Raw genomic sequence first — 17,335 nt, forward strand, 5'->3', positions numbered from 1 at the left:
CACTGCATTGTGTTGCAGCCCTACCACGAGGCACACACAGCAGGCTCAGTGACATTAAATTACATGCAACACTAACTCACTTCATTATGATGATATTATTTCACTGTAACCTACAGAGATTTGCCAAGCAGCGAACAGAAAGAGGAGAAACTTGTCCATCTTTAAAACAGAGACCAAAAACCCATGAAGTTAAATTGTCAGATGCAGCCACAAACCCAGCTGAAGCCAATCAGAGCAGTGAGGCGGGGCTTGGAGACAGCGGCTTGAAAGGACGATGTAAGCAGATCGATCACAGCACATATGACCGAGCACATGTTGCAACTATCCTTCCCTAGCCTCGCTGTCTCTTTTATAAACTGTCCACACCACATTTACCACACAGAGGGTTTGCAGTATAACAAAACAGACAGATGTGTCATTTGTAGGGGTGAGCACGCACACACACACACACACACACACACACATACACACACGTTAAGTCAACATATTTAGTACCTCTGGAGGAAAGAAACCTCTCCCTTTAAATATTAAATAACATTAAATATATAAAGAATTTGGTCGCCCGTTTAGATCCAATCAATTGCTAGTTTCCTGTATCTGTATGATAGCAGGAAGTGGAATACAGGGAGTTAATTTGCACTAATCACATTACAGCTATCACAGGAAAGAAAGGGTCTTGAAGTTGAATGTAGTGTTGGTGTGTATGTTGTGTAAGACATCTCATTTTCTGGATGCAAAAACATATCCTTTATGTTTTAATGACTAATAAAATGTAATGCTGCTCACTACTGCTTCTGTAAGAGTAAACTTTTGATGTTGTGAAATCCGGGCAATTGCAACCTTCTTCATGTGGCATAACACCCACATGGGTACAATGTAGTGGAATCAAAAAACATTGCCCGGCAATAAATAAAAAGTTTGTGCTGATTTTTGTTGTGGTTGTGTACCCTAGGTTTTCATTGGACTCAATTACAGTATTATTTTTCAGGTTGTCGTTCACAGTGTCCTTGTATTAGATTACATGATATTGTCAAATTTAATCAGCAGTTTATAACGTAATAAAGCTGTCACCTGTATAAGATTATTTTTCCATTTTGTAATACAGTGCCAAGCAGAAAAAGCAATATTCAGTTACTGGCATTTCTTTAGTGACTAAACATAAATAATAGAGATGGAACAATGTAAAACTATTGAAGAAATGTAGCAATCTTTTAGTTTTTCTTCAAACATGTAGACAAAGATGTTCCACTTTCAAAGAATAGGGATACACCTTGACTGAAATGGCATATTGACACATGATTATGATTGAACTGTTAGCTTGTAATTACACTCTGACTCTTACCAAATGTAATAATAACTATCCGAGAAAATACAATAAGAATCACTTGGCTTTAGAATACCCACAAGACTAGCACTCTTGTAGGTCTCTATAAAATATATTTTTTTTAAACAGACATTCACCTATAACACATAGAGGTATACATGCATGCATCAGTGGGGCTTGTGCGTGTGCAGTACTTGATCAATATTGTGCCCAATTAAACAGCTTGAACTGAAAAGGAGTGGATCAACAGCATCAGGTAATTCATTTTGAGAGATGAAAGCAGTAACCTCTGACCTTCTGTTGACAAATGAAAAAGAAGGAACTGTGATTTATGGCACAAACGAGGAAATGATCCTGTGCTTTTGAACAGAGATGCTTTTCCGCATCCCACCCTGCAGCTCCCCCAACACTATCAGCTCAGCATCAGCCTGCACAGCCTTTATTACATAAACCAACCTGGACACCCTCTAACAAACACACACACACACACACACACACACACACACACACACACACACACACACACACACACACACACACACACACACACACACACACACACACACACACACACACACACACACACACACACACACACACACACACACACACACACACACACACACACACACACACACACACACGTAATGAGCATTACAACCCCCCAACCACAGCACACACACCATGTATTGAGCTTTTCAGTCATTTCTAGGCATTTCTCAGAGACGCTTTGTGACTACTCCTTCGTCACCTGACAGGATGCAGCACCATAAAAGGACAGTCGGTAGTGAGGCATGCAGTCTTAAAGAGGCAGCTCCATATCAACACGTACTAAGCGGCTCTACTGTAGCCTTAACTAACTGCAAGAGGAAGCAGGTCTTAAAAGTGTCTCTCAAGCATCATTACATCTTAGCAGAATCCACTTGTCTTGCCTACAAGCCGATAATTAAAGAATCTTTGCAGTTAATGCTTTTGCTGCTCAATGAATTGTTGCTTTGTTACATGTTAAGGGAGCAAAGGGAGAGAGACCCCAATACAGAAAGCCAGTCAGACTAGGAGCATGAAAGATACTCATCAGTTGTGCACTAAAAGCCAACTTAACCTGCCAATGAGCCTCCATGATGCTCTCTCAATAGTGCAGACGCAGAAAACAAAATCTACATGGCTAAGACTCCTATTAATAGGCCTCAGTGGCAGAGAACAGCTGCTCCACTACACACACCAAACACAGCACCTCCAACTGATGAAATGAAAGAGATGGAGCAACATGAGGAGTGGAGGGAAATGAGGAACACAAGATGGCAAGAGTATGCATGGCTAAGGAACAGTGTTTTTGCATAGATTTTGTACATGCATAAGAAGACAAAAGCAGAAAGAAAGAGCTATGAAATGGGGTGCAAGTAGAGGGTTAAGAGATGAGCTGGAAAGCTCCTGATAAAATGTGATGGAAGGTGCTGTCGGTCCACGACAGACACCATAACTGAAGAGAAACGAAGCTAAGGTGCCTTATGTGTGGGCAGAAATGCGATGAGTAGAGGGGGCATTATTGAAGCATGGTGCTGAACAGAAGGGGGAGTAAAAATAGAGAGAAGAAAATAGAGAGATGCAGAGAAAACAACAAAGTTATTATGTGTCCATCAGTGCATGGGAATGCAGAAAAACCCTGTGTAATTACCCATTCACCTTGTCACAGAGAGCAATGCGTATGAAATCAATGTGCCTGCTGAGTGTGCATCATCACGATTGTGCTCAATGCCTGGATGGTGTAAAATAGCAGAGCAGAAAGAGAGAAAAAAACAAAGACACAAATTAAAAATGGAATGAAAAAGACAGGATGAAAAACAGAGAAGCGAGGATAGAGATAGAGTCAGAGCAGTCTGTAGGGATGCAGGCGGGGGAGGAATGTGGTTTCCATGGCAACCCGAGGAAGGCTGAGCTCTGGGTGTCCGTTCCAGCTCTGCACTGCACCGGCCCTCGCCTCTCCTCCGCCTTCCATTCTCCATTCTCTCTCTCTCTCTCTCTCCAGCCTCCCCCACTATATCTTTCTCTCCACGCCCCCCCCCCCCCTTCAATCCCTCCCTCCCTCCCTCCCTGCGACTCCTTAGCTCCCTCACCTCCCTCCTTCATGTGATAAATAGAGGGAGTTACACACACGCACACACACACACACACACACACACACACACACACACACACACCACACACACACACACACACACACACACACACACACACACACACACACACACACACACACACACACACACACACACACACACACACACACACACACACACACACACACACAACCAGAGTCAACCTGTGCTGTCACTGTGTCCTTATGCAAACGTTATCATATGAACATATTGAATCCATGTGCTTACAGCGTGCATCTCCCTCTCTTTTACCTCCTCCAAGCCCTGATCCCCCCCCTCCCCCATTGCACTAGTTCCGGGCTCAGCTGAAAAGCCAACGCCTGAGGCCACTGTGCTGCCATGTGCCGCTGGCTGTGTTGTAATGGGGAAGGCATGTGAACACAAGGGCTTTTAATAATACTGAGGAACACAGCTAGCCTATGAGACATATCTCTATCATGACTGTTGCACATATAAGGAGCAGGTTGACCACAATTATTTTAAATTGTATGACATTTTGCAAAATATGACTATTCACATTCTTTCCAATAGTTAAATGAGAAGCTCGATACCACTCTCATGTGTCCGAGTTAATGAGGCTAGAGCCAGCAAGGGCTTAGCTTAGCTTAGCATACAGACTGGAAATGGGAACACAGCTAGCCAATAGTAACAACATCAGATTAAAGCGCCTTAAAAGATCACTAATTAACACATTATATCTGGTTTGTTTATCCCAAACAAAAAACTAATAAAATAGCACATAATCGATCATAAACCACACATTGTAGTTCTTACATAACAAAGAGATGTAATGTGTTAATTTATGAGCTTTAGAGGTGCTAATATTATGGATTTTGTTACCTGTAGACAGAGCCACGTTTGTCTTTATGCTAAGCTAAACTAACCACCTGCTGCTGGTTTTGTTTTTAAATTGACAGATAAGAGTTATTAGTCTTCTTATCCAACTCTCAGAAAGAGAGAAAATCTGTGTATTTTCCAATATTTTTTAATTCTTTCTTTAAATCTTTGATATTACCACAACAGTCAGTAAGAGCAACACCATGGTAAAAATAAACCAATACTTTCGGATTGAGGTGTTTTACAGCTGTAGGTAAAGCGTGATGACAAAATATTTACAAAATATCTGGGCCATTACTGTCCTAAAAACTATTAATTATTGTGATCTGCATGAGCATAATAGATGCAAATTATGATTGTAGGTGTTGAAATGCTGAAGAGAAAATTCATTAATTAAATATATTTTTAGCATGAAATATTAACATCACAATAAACAACACAGATTACATCCATTAAAACTGATCAAACAAATCCGTAGAAATAAATTCTCCTTGGACAAACTCCTTGGACTGTTTTGTGATTTAGCGGTCAGGTCTCAACATCAATACAATGTTTCAAAGGTCATCAACCTTTATGAACCGTAACAGATGTTTCATGTTGCTAGGGCACTTTTGTGACGCCTCACTAAACTGTCATGGTGAATGCGTAATCATCACATCATCAGGTTCATTAGTATCTGCTTCTCTTAGCAGCAGCTGCCTTTTCTGAAGCCTGTTTAGAACCACTGAGGAGAAGTTGTGTTCAGAAAACCACTCGGAATCTCCTTTCTGCTTTGCTTTACTGACCTTTGGCACTTCGACATGGGATAGAGTCACCAAGCCAGAAACTCGCTCCACTTTGTGAGGGCTCCTCCTGCTGGTCACTTGTACCCGAGACACACCATCCTCTTCCTCCTGGTCCTGTGGGACAGAATGATCAGGACATGCTTCTGGATATCAAAGATTAAAATCATCACCAACATCTTTTAAGCCGTATTTTGGGAAATCTTCTCATTTGCCTTCTTTTTTTAATCGTGTAGCAAACAGAATATGTTTACATCCAGTTGGTTGTAAGTCTTTAAAAAGGTGCAATATAGCAGATCCATGGCATTAATAGAGCAGCAAACAACTATTGTTTACATAAAGATATAGTGGACTGACGTCAACCTGAGCAGAGAATGAAGTCGCCCTCCCTCTTTGTTGTTATCAAAGCCTCTGCTTGCTTTATTGACATTGCCAGGCCAGCTTTGCGTGCATGTTCGTGCACGTGAGCGAGCGCCACTGGCTATAGCTGCTGCTCATATGCCGGTTACAGCCGTCCTGACCTAAGCCGTTGTCGCGGGAGCATAGCACCCACCCTCTGGTTCCCCCTGAGATTAATACTTTTAGCTCTGACAGCACTTTGGCCATACTGACTGTGGACAGTTATGCACAGAGTCTACAGGATCTGAAATTCATTGAGACCGTTCCCAGTAAAAGACCACACAGAATGTCAACGGATATTTAGAGCCGGCCATAACTGGTGCAAAGTTGTTGTTTTTTAAGTTACAGCAAAACATTTTTCTCAGCCAATACCTCGAGTTAAAATTAATGCTGCTGTACCTGGCATCACTGCAACTGACTGTTTTTGTTACAAAAACACACAACACAATGTTTTTTCTTTGTTGTTGCAGTGATGGTCAGATAGATAGATATATATATATATCTGATCCATATAGATGTTAAGTGAGTTTCTGTGACGGCTCCATTCCCACATGGCAGCGCTGACAGGCCGGTCAACACTTCCAGAGCCAGGGCTGCCCGCTTTGTAGAACAGTGGCAACTCAGCCCTTTGCACTGTGCACACACACTCACAGACTCACAAACACACATGCACTTACTAAGTTGTGCAGACACATTTGAAATGAGTCCATCAATTAATAATTTGAAGTCATACAATATTTAAAATGTATGAAATCTTTCAGTTTCTTCTTGGCTATTACTTTCGTAGTTAATCCAGGATTATTACACAATAAAAAAGGTTTTTGCAATGAAAACACTAATAACTTTCTGATTCTGAAATCAACTAGACAACAAAAAAACTGCTTCTTCTCTTACGGTTTCTTTCATTTATTTTCCACAGGAGCTATTCTCCACTCTCACCTGCTACTCTGCACCAAATCAGGGAATTTGCAGACTCATTTAGTTTCCATCCCATCCTCCACTCAGGTGACAACATGGCTGGAATACTAATGAGCACTTCACTGGGTGTCCATTAAGCAGCTCTCTCTCCCTCTAACACTTCCCTTTCTCTCTCCAGGACTGTGCCTGGGCCCCACAAGCAGCTGGGCTCCAGAGAGGGAAGGATATGGGGAAGGATCAGGAGCCATGCTGCACTGAATTAGAAGCTCGACAGGGTGGATCACAGCATACACGAAGAGGAGCTTAGGATGGCAGAATAAAGTTCAAACTACTGTCATATGTTTTATTTTCCCTATGGGAGTGACAGATGACGAACATCTGGCACTGCAATTGACTTTATACGTTTCAGCATCAAAGAAGTGCGCCGACCTATATTTTGTCTCTTACTTTCCCATCTACACGGGAAGAAGGAATATATCACGTTGTGTGTTGACATCTGCCTCGTGTCCTGCATTGTATCAAATATATGACCAGTTTTATAATATAACGTACATTGGAAGGAATGAGAGAGCTGAAAGAACATTACAGATTATATGTTGACAAATGTCATCAAACAAACTCAGTTCCCCTGCACAGCTCTGGGATCAGATCATCAATAAAACATGTATAGATAAATGGTTACATTTATTAGCAGTGGATAACTGGTTGAAATAAGTAGCTTCAAGTAACTAGGTTACTTAAGGACTAAGGTGATGGATGGTTAAAAATGCTAAAAACTGTTCAGTTTCTGCCCCTCCACGTTGTTGTGCAAATGCAAACTTGATCAGATTGACTGAGTAGTGATGATTTAATTGTGTAAATATATAGAATATATAACAGTATTTAACTTTTTTAAAAATCTACAAATAATGACTTGTATATTAACAGTGTATAATAATACTAACATTCTTTCTGTAAAAAAATCTCACAGGAGTCATGGACGAGACAACTCCATTTAATACAGTATATTAAATGACTAGTTTGTTGTAGTTCCCCTGTTCAACTGACCATACATAATCCTTTTCAGACTTAGCACATCCATTTCAAAAACATATTGACATTAAGTGATTGACTGAACGGAGGGGCTGCTAAGCACGAAGGAATAATGTTAGATTAAAAGTTCTTATCTCATTTGAGGACTGAATTAATTGTATTTTTTGTATAATGTCATTTCAATATCAACTTTATATTATAGGCCTAAAAAGCACTGAAAACAGGTTTGCATCTTGCAGGACTTAGAAACACTTGCATATGTGCACACATCTATTTGTATGAGATCCATATGAAATCCAGTAAAGATCCCATCAACCATACCCGCAAGGTAGCTCAGTCAAATCCACAATCCTCCTGTTCCATGTTTAGCCCCGTTCACAGAAAGGTGGTTTAGAAAGGAGAGGCCCTTCCTGACAGTACTGCGTTCCTCCCCATGTTTCATGTCTGTCTCTCTTTTGTAAATGTTAACTTGACGGCCTAATGCTAAAAGTGTGATATTAGAGATTTTTGTATGTGGTTAGCTTCTTCTGCTAACCACATTTTAGAGACTCAATCAGCGTGCTGCATGTTTGTAGATATATTTCAGATCACTGAAGAGCTTTTGTGAAGCCTTACAACTGAAAAAAGCTTTAAAACCAGTTTCTAGTGGGCTCTTTCCAGCTCTGAGTATTTTTGAGTTAACAGTGAATGGTTGTCTTCCAAGAGGCTCAAACTCTCTAAAGGCAGGGTATGGGTCCATTCCCATTTCTGTGGTGTAACAGTATATTTGAACAGAACTGATAATATTATTATATTAATAAACTATTGCACACTGGCATGCCTGTAAATAAATTGAATACAGTCCAGTACACTCAGTTTTATTGAGCACATAAACCGGTCGCATTACAATTGTTCTCTTTGTGATAATAAATGAGAACATTTAGCGCCTTTTGCCTTTCTCGTTATGGAATACGGGTGTTTGAGGCTTCGGTCAGGCCCACATAATTTGATTAAATTAGTCTGATGTTTCAGTGGAAGAATACAGTCTATAGATTCAAAAGGGATCAAAGTGGGCTTTGTGCCTTAAATTCAGACATTTTAAAATGTTTAAAATTGAAATCAGGTTTTTTTGGTTTTCAGAATAAATGTACCGCGTGCAGCCAAATAACCAGACACACTTTAAGCAGAAGCTATAGCGTTTGTCTAGTCCCTGCTCAAAAGCAGGTCAGAGATCATTCAGTTAATGGGCTATAGAAGTCCGCCAAAGATCAATTTCATTCACATTTTGGCATAGCAGAAGGAAAGTTATGAGGCAATATTAAATGGATGTAAGTGACATGAAGTCAGGAGTTCCTACCCAACCGAAGACTATTAGATCAGTGACGTGGAACTACAAACTAAATAATCCATATTTTATAACCACTGTGTGGTATCCTCAGTTTACGTCTGAATATGGTTTAAAATGACACAAAATGCAGCTTTGCTTCCTTCTCTTCAGTTCTTGTGTTTTGTGTCCTATACTGAAAATATTCTAAATAACCCCGTGACGGCAAATATTTGTTATAATGAAAGGACTGACAGTGATGAGCAAATGGTAATCGGTGCTCTTTTGACTCTTCTAATTTCCTCTTCATCCTTCTACCCATGTATGCCCTCCTCCAACTTTCCCCCGCCTGACACTCACTCACCACCAACAGTCAGACCAACAGTCGTGACTCATGACAACATTTTCTCCACGTAGGAGTGCGTGGTACACAGGTAGTGACACGGCATTCGGCTGCGTGTGTGACACCAGATACAATGTAAACATCATGCACGTTATAGATTGGACAAAGTAGGAAAATTACCTCCAACGCATCCTTCCTGCCGTCTTCTTTCACAACAGTTTGTTCTGTGTTCAGTTGCAAGGTCAGCTCGTAACACTCTTGAATATCTGTGAGAAAAAAATATAATATAATGAGCTTCTTTGTTCTTTACAAACGGATGTTTGCACTTTTTTTCTACTCTGTAATATTTATTTCTGTTCATATGCTCGCAGCCTTCTAAAGTACACTGCTTTGGTTGTGTAAAAGAATCCAGCGCGATCAATCATGGACACATTGGGAGAGGTTTTCCTCAGCGGCGCACTGGGTGAAAACGTGGGGGTGAGAGTCGTCTGTTTACATGGAAGTTATGTCTCCACATTTGCAAGTGCTCTTCTTATCTTGTTTCTGAACTCTATGACTCAGGTAGTGACTGAGTAAATCATCAACCCAGTGTCTACAAGGCCCACGTTATAATATTTCATGCTACCTGAACAACATTTCTCTACCTTTTGATTCTTTTAGTTCAACATCATTGTCGATCAAATACACTAAAGGGCATTTCCAGGCTTGTTGCTTTTAAGCTCCAATTTAGGGTGAGAGTACATGAGATTCTACACATGTTGGATAAATGTAGACACTGCCCCCAGTTGAGTAGTGGGCAATCCATACCCTGGGACATGCTTTGATTAGAGAGCATTTGAAAGGGAAGTCTCACATTTAGGGACGTAAGACGACGCTTGAAACTTGATGTGCAGAATGTGACTTTCATAAACATTTTTAATAACACACCATATTATACATCTAAGGGTGTAAAAGCAAAAACAATTGTTCTGTGAGGCTGCACTTTTGTTGAGCTGAATGCTAACGTCAGCATGCTAACAAGCTCAAAAAGACAATCATAACATGCCAGTGTTTGTTTAGCAACGGTTTACCATGTACACCATCTTAGTTTAGTACTCTATTAAAGTACCACAAAACACTATGAGAAGAACACTATTAGCGCTTACATATCAACGTGTCTTTTGAAGTTTTGCATTTCTTTTCAGACTCATCTCTGTTCCCCTCCCTTCTCTTCTCATCTCCACTCATCAACTCCAGGCTCATTGTACGCCCATGTCCTGTGGTCACCTATTGAGTGGCAGCCGTTTGATGAGAATGCACTGGGACAATTTTGCTGATGTCACACACAGGACTGGTTACTGCACTGTTGACATAAAAGGGTTGCTGGAGAGTTCCTCAACTTCCCAAAGTTCAATGTTAGGACAAGGTACACAACACATTTGAGATGGACAACACACAACGAAAACATAATACATTAAAAAATAAAAATAATTTATTATTCAATTACTTTGAACCTTTTGTTGAAGCACTCAAAGAAAGTTATCTATGTATATGTATGTGTGTGTGTGTGTGTGTGTGTGTGTGTGTGTGTGTGTGTGTGTGACAGAGAGATAAGAGTCAGTATGTCCCGACAAGATACTGTGAGAACAAAAGTGTAAGAATGGACCATGTGACTCATCACTGTGTCTGAATGTGGAGGAGTGAAGCCATGTGTGGGCAGAGCAGTTTGATGCCCAGCTGACTAAAGAGCAATCTCCCTCACACAAACTCTTACAGGCACGAATACACACACACACACACACGCACACACACACGCACACGCACACGCACACGGACGCGCACAGCTTTGGGGCCTGCCTGCATGTACAGACTTACATACAGGCACAGGCACACAAGTAAATACTCCGATGGTTTCAGATGCAGTACGTAATGTGAAATTGCTTATACAACTTGATTTTTTGATCTGTGCCTCGATGGACTGGCGGCCTGTCCAGGGTGTCCCCTGCCTTCGCCCTATGTCAGCTGGGATAGGCTCCAGCGCCCCCGCGACCCTAATGAGGATAAGCGGTATTGAAAATGGATGGATGGATGGAGAACAAAAAGAGTTTTCTTCTAATATTCACTCTTCTTTTAGGTCTGGTTTAAGAAGATATTTGTCTCTTACGCTGCAAAACCAATGCTCCACTATGTCAGTCCCTGAGCATGTAGTGTACAGTGGGTTTATCGCAGCTGATAAATGGTGAGGTCGATGGCTATAAAACCAAAACAAAGCGGTGAATTGTAGAACCAGGCCATAATTCTCTGAGGGTTTATCCCTGCGAGCCACACCTTAGACATATATTGAGTCATTTGACTCATTGTTCCTATAAAATAAGCTTGTTAGTTATGCTTTAAATAAGTCTCGAGAATGTTGCATCGGCAATGTAAGTCTTGCAAGATTTGCTCTTCAGCTGCATCCCGGACACCTGGCTTGCTTTCACACATCTAACACTTCTAATTACATCGTTTGCAATCTATTCCTGGCAGAGGTAACAAAACAGAGAAAATTGCTCAATCAGGTCTTGAGGTGTTTTGAGAGCCAGATTTGGAGTCACACAAAGTACAGAGAGTTTTGGTCTTACAACTGTGACTTTCCCAAAAATGTTTGAACTCATCCAACCCTCACAGACCACGTACATTCCTGGCCATAGAACAAACTACATAATCCAAGCCAGAAGTCTCTTTCACAGGACTTATTACCAGATCTCTTTTTGATGTAGGGACTATTTTAGGATGTTCTGGTCAGAGCTCTAAGCCATTTTGTCACAGTCATAGGGTTCCTGCACCTTCTCCCTGTCATACAAAGACTCTGCATGCAGATCAGTGTGTTTGTGTGCTGTTATAGGCCTCTCCTATTTGTCATGTACCTATTCAATTGGACTGAAGTCATCTCTGCGTTGCCTGCCTGGGTGAATCATACAACAAAAACAAAAAAGAATGTGCCCCTGGTTCTTTACATGATGATGAGCAAGCCACAGCTCACTAGAATAACATATTCACAGAAAACTAGGTCACAATTTCAAGGCAGGGCAAACAATTCCCTCCCTTGTGACTGCCTCGATGAAATATTCCCCAGACATTTAGGGTCTTCTGTAATTTAACGTGCGTCTGTCTGTATGTGTGCCCCAACTCCCTGTAGCCCCCCCATGCCTCCCACTGCATGTTTGTATGCTGGAACAAAGAGGTGGACGCACAGTTAAGGCAACCTTTGTTCGTGACTGTGCAACCATGCAGACATCCAATCAAGTGGCCGGTCCTGAACCTTCCCACACGGCATCAAACTCCGCTTTACTTCCCACAGTGCATCAAAGCCATAAATCTTGCTCGCGAAATGTTGTTGTTTTGTACATTTTTGTCAGAGCCCAAAAAGTTTACGGCATCGTCGGCTCCGCTCAGAAAGCACTCCACAAAAACAACACAAAATGGTCCGAACCAAATTGCTTCACATGGCCCTGAGCATGCCAAGGCAAGCACAACCGGAGAGGATAAGAGAATGAGTAATGTTTATACAGCACTGTATTCCTATTAGTGCTGTGAACCGGCTGCCCTGATGAGAACCACATGTTCAACGAAGCCCTGCACCTGAGACACACCGACCACAGGCCTCCTCTGCCTCTATCCTCACACTAAACTGCTCTCGGCATAACGGCCGAGAGCAGTTTATTTTCCTGTCAGGCTCTGGCTCGGCAACCCTGCCATTCTTCGTGAGGAATGTTTGGAATCCTCATTTAGAAAGCAAATTCTCTCTGAGTCGCCCTCTCTTAACCAAATAACCAGATATAGTACATCTAATGTCAATAGTTATCAGATAAATATCATATATTATTTTTCAACGATTCATATTTAGGTACATAAATATTGCTTAATGCAATTGTTCAATAAAATAAATAAAAACAGTGCCAATACTTGGAGATATTGACAAGTTTTGAGTGTGTTTTTTTTATGGCTTCGCCCCCTTCAGGGACAGAGACTAGTAGAAATCCCTCCGGCGATACAAGGTGCAAGTGCTTTTCCTCAAGGACACCAGCATGACTCGTAGTTCGATGTGACCTGTGGCATTGTTGGCGATCCCAGCTGTAGCGGGCTACAGTGAAGATAGCATAGGAAACTAGATGAGCTAATGAATCTATTGGTGCCAACGATATCATGCGAGCTTGTCGGGAAGCAGCTGAACTAAGTTAGGCTACATTTTGGCAAAGGGTCCCTTGACCTCTTACCTCAAGATATGAATGAAAATGGGATCGTTAAGTACCCAAGAGTCTCCCCTTTACAGACATGCCCTCCTTATTCTCATCACATGCAGTCTGGGTCCAAAACAAAGCAGTTTTCTGCATCAGTATAAATGTGTTATTTTCATCTCTTCTCCATATAACACCTTGTGGGTGTATGCCTCTGCCAACATGTTGCAGTTTACATCCATGTCTGTCCAAAATGTCATCAGTTCTTAATTTTATCCTATTAGATACTTGTGTAAATTGTCATAATTAGCGTATGAATTCTTGTTTTTGGACAGAAATGTGTGTTTTCATCGTGACCTTTGACCATAAGTTTCAGACATTTCTGCCAAATCGCTCAAGGTGTTCCTGATATATTGTGTTCACGAGAATGATCACGGTGAACTAGTCCTTTGACCTCTAAAATCACTTCATCCTTGAGTCCTGAAGAACGTGGTGAAAATACTGGTGCAATTGGTACAAATAATGAACATAAAGGTCTTGTATAGATGCAAAAAGAAGCTTCTTCAAACGGTTGCTTTTAGCTGAGTGATTATAGGTCAGTAAATAACTTACAATGTCAATGCTAGCAGACTAATGTTTAGCAGGTCCATGTGTAGTGACTATCATGTTCCTCATCTTAGTTCAGCATGCCAAGATCTGATAATGAGTATTAAACCCAAAGCACAGCTAAGGCTGATGAGACTGTCAAAGGTTTTGCAAGTATTTGGCCAAAAACTACATTTTTTTATAAATTCAAAGTTGACCTGATAATAGTGCTAGATGAGAAGTCGGATAATCAACACATTTATTCCTATTTATCCTGTTAGGTACATGAATGTGTGTTCCACATTTCGTGTCAATCTATCAAATATTTGTTGAGCCGTTTCACACAAAAAGAAATATCAGAGGATCACCATAATCTGGATTTAAAGAACAAAACACATATCTATACATGTTTTTGATTAGGGATATCAGCGATGATTACTGATTAATGTAAATGATTAATATCCTAGCAGCTGATAACCACCAACAGATAAATACCATGTGGTCTCATGATATTTCTTGACTTTATATGTTGATGAGGAAGGTCTAAACAATGGATTATTGGATACTACGGTCCAACAAATATGCCCCAGTTGTGTCTTCCTGATTGGTCAAATGAAGGCTGCTTATCTTTGCTGCATTTGAAGAAGCCTTTGAGACATATTCGGTCTTGAAATATGGACTTTGAACAATGGGATACAACAAATGAGCCCCTACCACTGACTTCACTGTGGGGGACAACAAGCAAAGACAATAAGATATCCTGTCTTCATTGCACTACAAACTATGCCTGTATATCATTCTGATTTATTCTGTTAAAATGGTACTAAGCATTAGACAAACAAACAAAGAATATGATAAAAGTGGGTTCACTATTACTTCAGATAAATCACTGGTAAAAACTGTCATACTGTATTTCTTTAAGTGCTGCCTGAGCATGCCCTCCCCCATAGCTGCCCAGCAGTGGGTCAGCAGTAGCAACAGCAGACCCAAGGGCAAGCATCGTTATAACATGTCTGTGGTAATTAGAAGGACCACTCAACCGTTGGTTAAACTGAAGTAATGTGCATTATCTGCTTCAAAAAGAACTCTGATTAACATTGGCTTCCCTGAGCTCTTTTTAAAAACACCAGACTTGAAGGTGTAGCTGGTTACACAGAATAATAGTGACTCTTCAGTGTCTCATTAGAAGCCGCACACACTTCAGAAGGCTTTTAGGAATAGTTATACAAGTTTAGAAAGCAGCAACTTTAGGAGATGACTCTAGCCTTGAGGTAATGGTGAATCAACCGTTTCAGTTTTTCAATCATTAATAACATACGTTCATGAGAAATATGGTACAAAAGAGGCCATTTTGTCAAATTCAAGGGAAGAATTGTGCTTTCAGTGTGAGCTTATAACAACTCAGTCTATAGATAGACTGTGTTGCGGTTGGCTTTATTTCATTACAGTGTGAGTAAGTTACAGAGGAAACCTTTGCGAGGCAGACTGAAAGGCCTCTTTCATAAGACTTAATTGGAAAACATTAAGACCCAGTTAACTTCCCGTACAAATGAATACAACCTGACCCTGTCTACATCCTGTGTCTACCTGCAGCCAATCATATGACAACATAAATCAGACTATATAAGCTACCCTCACTAACTTCAGTGTAGCAAACCATAAAAACCAAGTTGGTGAGGAGGGTGCGAACAGGAATAATTGTTTAGAAAGTGAGCATTGAGAAAACTCTAATGTAATTTAAGCTAAAAGGTCAGAGTTTCGAAAGACTCCCTTCTGGAAAACAAGCTGTTTTACAGTGTTTTTCTTACCAAGAAGGGCATGGAACAGCTGACTGCCCAAGATGGAAGAGACTTTGCCCACACTGTTCTTCAGGGCCTGCTCCTCTGGACTGGTCAGGTTGGCCTGGTAGCATCTGAGTAGCTCCACTGCTCGTTCTGTGTCTGCCAAAATAAATACATCACTCAGAACAACAGCAGCAAATAACCTACATATATTGGTATTCATTGTTGACCGGGTTATTATTATTCTCATAAACTTGGGTTACAATTAATATTTGTTGTAGTGCACCCAAATATCAGTTAATCCAAGGATAGAATATGAAAATTGGATGGGATACCACCTCCTCCTCCTGTTAAGGCTGCAACTTGCGATTATTCTTATTATCAACTATTACACTGATAATTTGATAAACTGATCTGATTGATCATTTGCTCGAAAGAAAATTGGGAAAAGTAGAATTGCACGTTCCCAGAGGCCTTGGTGACTTCCTATAATATATGTTAAAAAATGTTAAAATATTCAGATTAATGACTGTACAGCTGGAGCAGTACCCAGTGAATGTGTGCCATTTTGACTCAAAATGTTTACAGTTTACCAATTAACACAATTGTTGAAGAATAAATTTCTGCCAATCCACTAATTATCTATAACATGTATAGAGATTCAGATTGTTATCCAATCAAAGAATGCAGCAATCCTAAAAATGTAAAGGTGTCCTGGAAGATTAAATATCATTATACATTAAAGCTTCAACTTAATTTATGACTATCACAGACCGAAGTGTCTTAGCAAATATGGGATTTTACATAAAATATCAAAATAATAATTATTTAAATGTGACTTAAAGTCAAATGCAGCACTGGTGTTTGTTACATTCCCCATGCAGAGCACATTAAAAGGTATGTTCTCTTGCAACACGAATGTACAGCTGGTTGTTGAACCTGGTGGGTGGTGAGGAAAACAGCACAGAGATGATGCACGTCACCGAGGTGAAGCTACAACTTTACAGTTCCCTACCTGATCCTGAACATTTTGATCGAGAAGAAAAATCTCAACAGTAAGTTTCTGCCCATAAGTTGCAAAAGTCTTTAGTTACAGTATTTTATATTTGTATTCCCTTTCAGACGGGATTATAACTGAGGTTAGTGAGCCAGTTAAAAGTCGTGCACAAACTTCCATGAACGTTAGTTTACGTGAACGGTACTCACCATATTTATGCACCATGGTATGGCCACCTCCAAAAATAGACATGTAAATAACGGTTTTGAGTGTGTGTCTTTTAGGAGAAAATATATATATATAATTATAGTAATAGTCCCGGGTAGTTATCCAACCGTAACTGTCGCCTCCTTCACAAACGAGTGAGACGTTGAGTTTAAAAGCCAGTCGCGAGACACTCCCCGTTGGTCTGAGAGTGCGGCGGTCAGCAGCGGTGCACTCCGCGCTGGGTTAAGATTTGAGGAGACGGTTTACTTCATGTTAACTTTCCAGAAGTTTTTGGGCAAACGGCCTCGCAGCGTGACATGTTCCTCCTCCCCTCACTTAAACTCACGCACACACATACGCCTCGCCTCCTCTGAAAACGTCCCCATGGCCTCATTGAGACAGTGTAATGTTAATGTTAATACACTACCTCAGCTTAGATTATCTATAGCATGACATCCTCATCCGTTAATAATAT

At 40.7% G+C, this 17,335-nt stretch overlaps 1 protein-coding gene across 5 annotated transcripts in view; it reads right to left on the reverse strand.

The window, feature by feature from the left end:
* dlg3 (discs, large homolog 3 (Drosophila)) overlaps positions 1-17,107 on the reverse strand; it is a 74,204-nt gene extending 57,097 nt beyond the window's left edge. For 2 of the 5 annotated variants that reach the window (XM_034542928.1, XM_034542923.1), the window contains exons 1-4: positions 16,863-17,106; positions 15,684-15,815; positions 9,275-9,360; positions 5,103-5,216 (exon numbers count right to left, since the gene is read on the reverse strand). In XM_034542928.1, coding sequence (XP_034398819.1) covers positions 5,103-5,216; positions 9,275-9,360; positions 15,684-15,815; positions 16,863-16,905 — 375 coding nt within the window. In that variant the 5' untranslated portion in view covers positions 16,906-17,106. Of the gene's footprint in view, positions 1-5,102; positions 5,217-9,274; positions 9,361-15,683; positions 15,816-16,862 lie in introns of all 5 variants that reach the window. The other 3 variants (XM_034542925.1, XM_034542922.1, XM_034542926.1) reach the window with 2 other exon arrangements.
* Positions 17,108-17,335: the final 228 nt, after the last annotated feature.

The sequence above is a fragment of the Cyclopterus lumpus genome, chromosome 10 (genome assembly GCF_009769545.1).
Source record: "Cyclopterus lumpus isolate fCycLum1 chromosome 10, fCycLum1.pri, whole genome shotgun sequence".
NCBI classification, from domain to species: domain Eukaryota; kingdom Metazoa; phylum Chordata; class Actinopteri; order Perciformes; family Cyclopteridae; genus Cyclopterus; species Cyclopterus lumpus.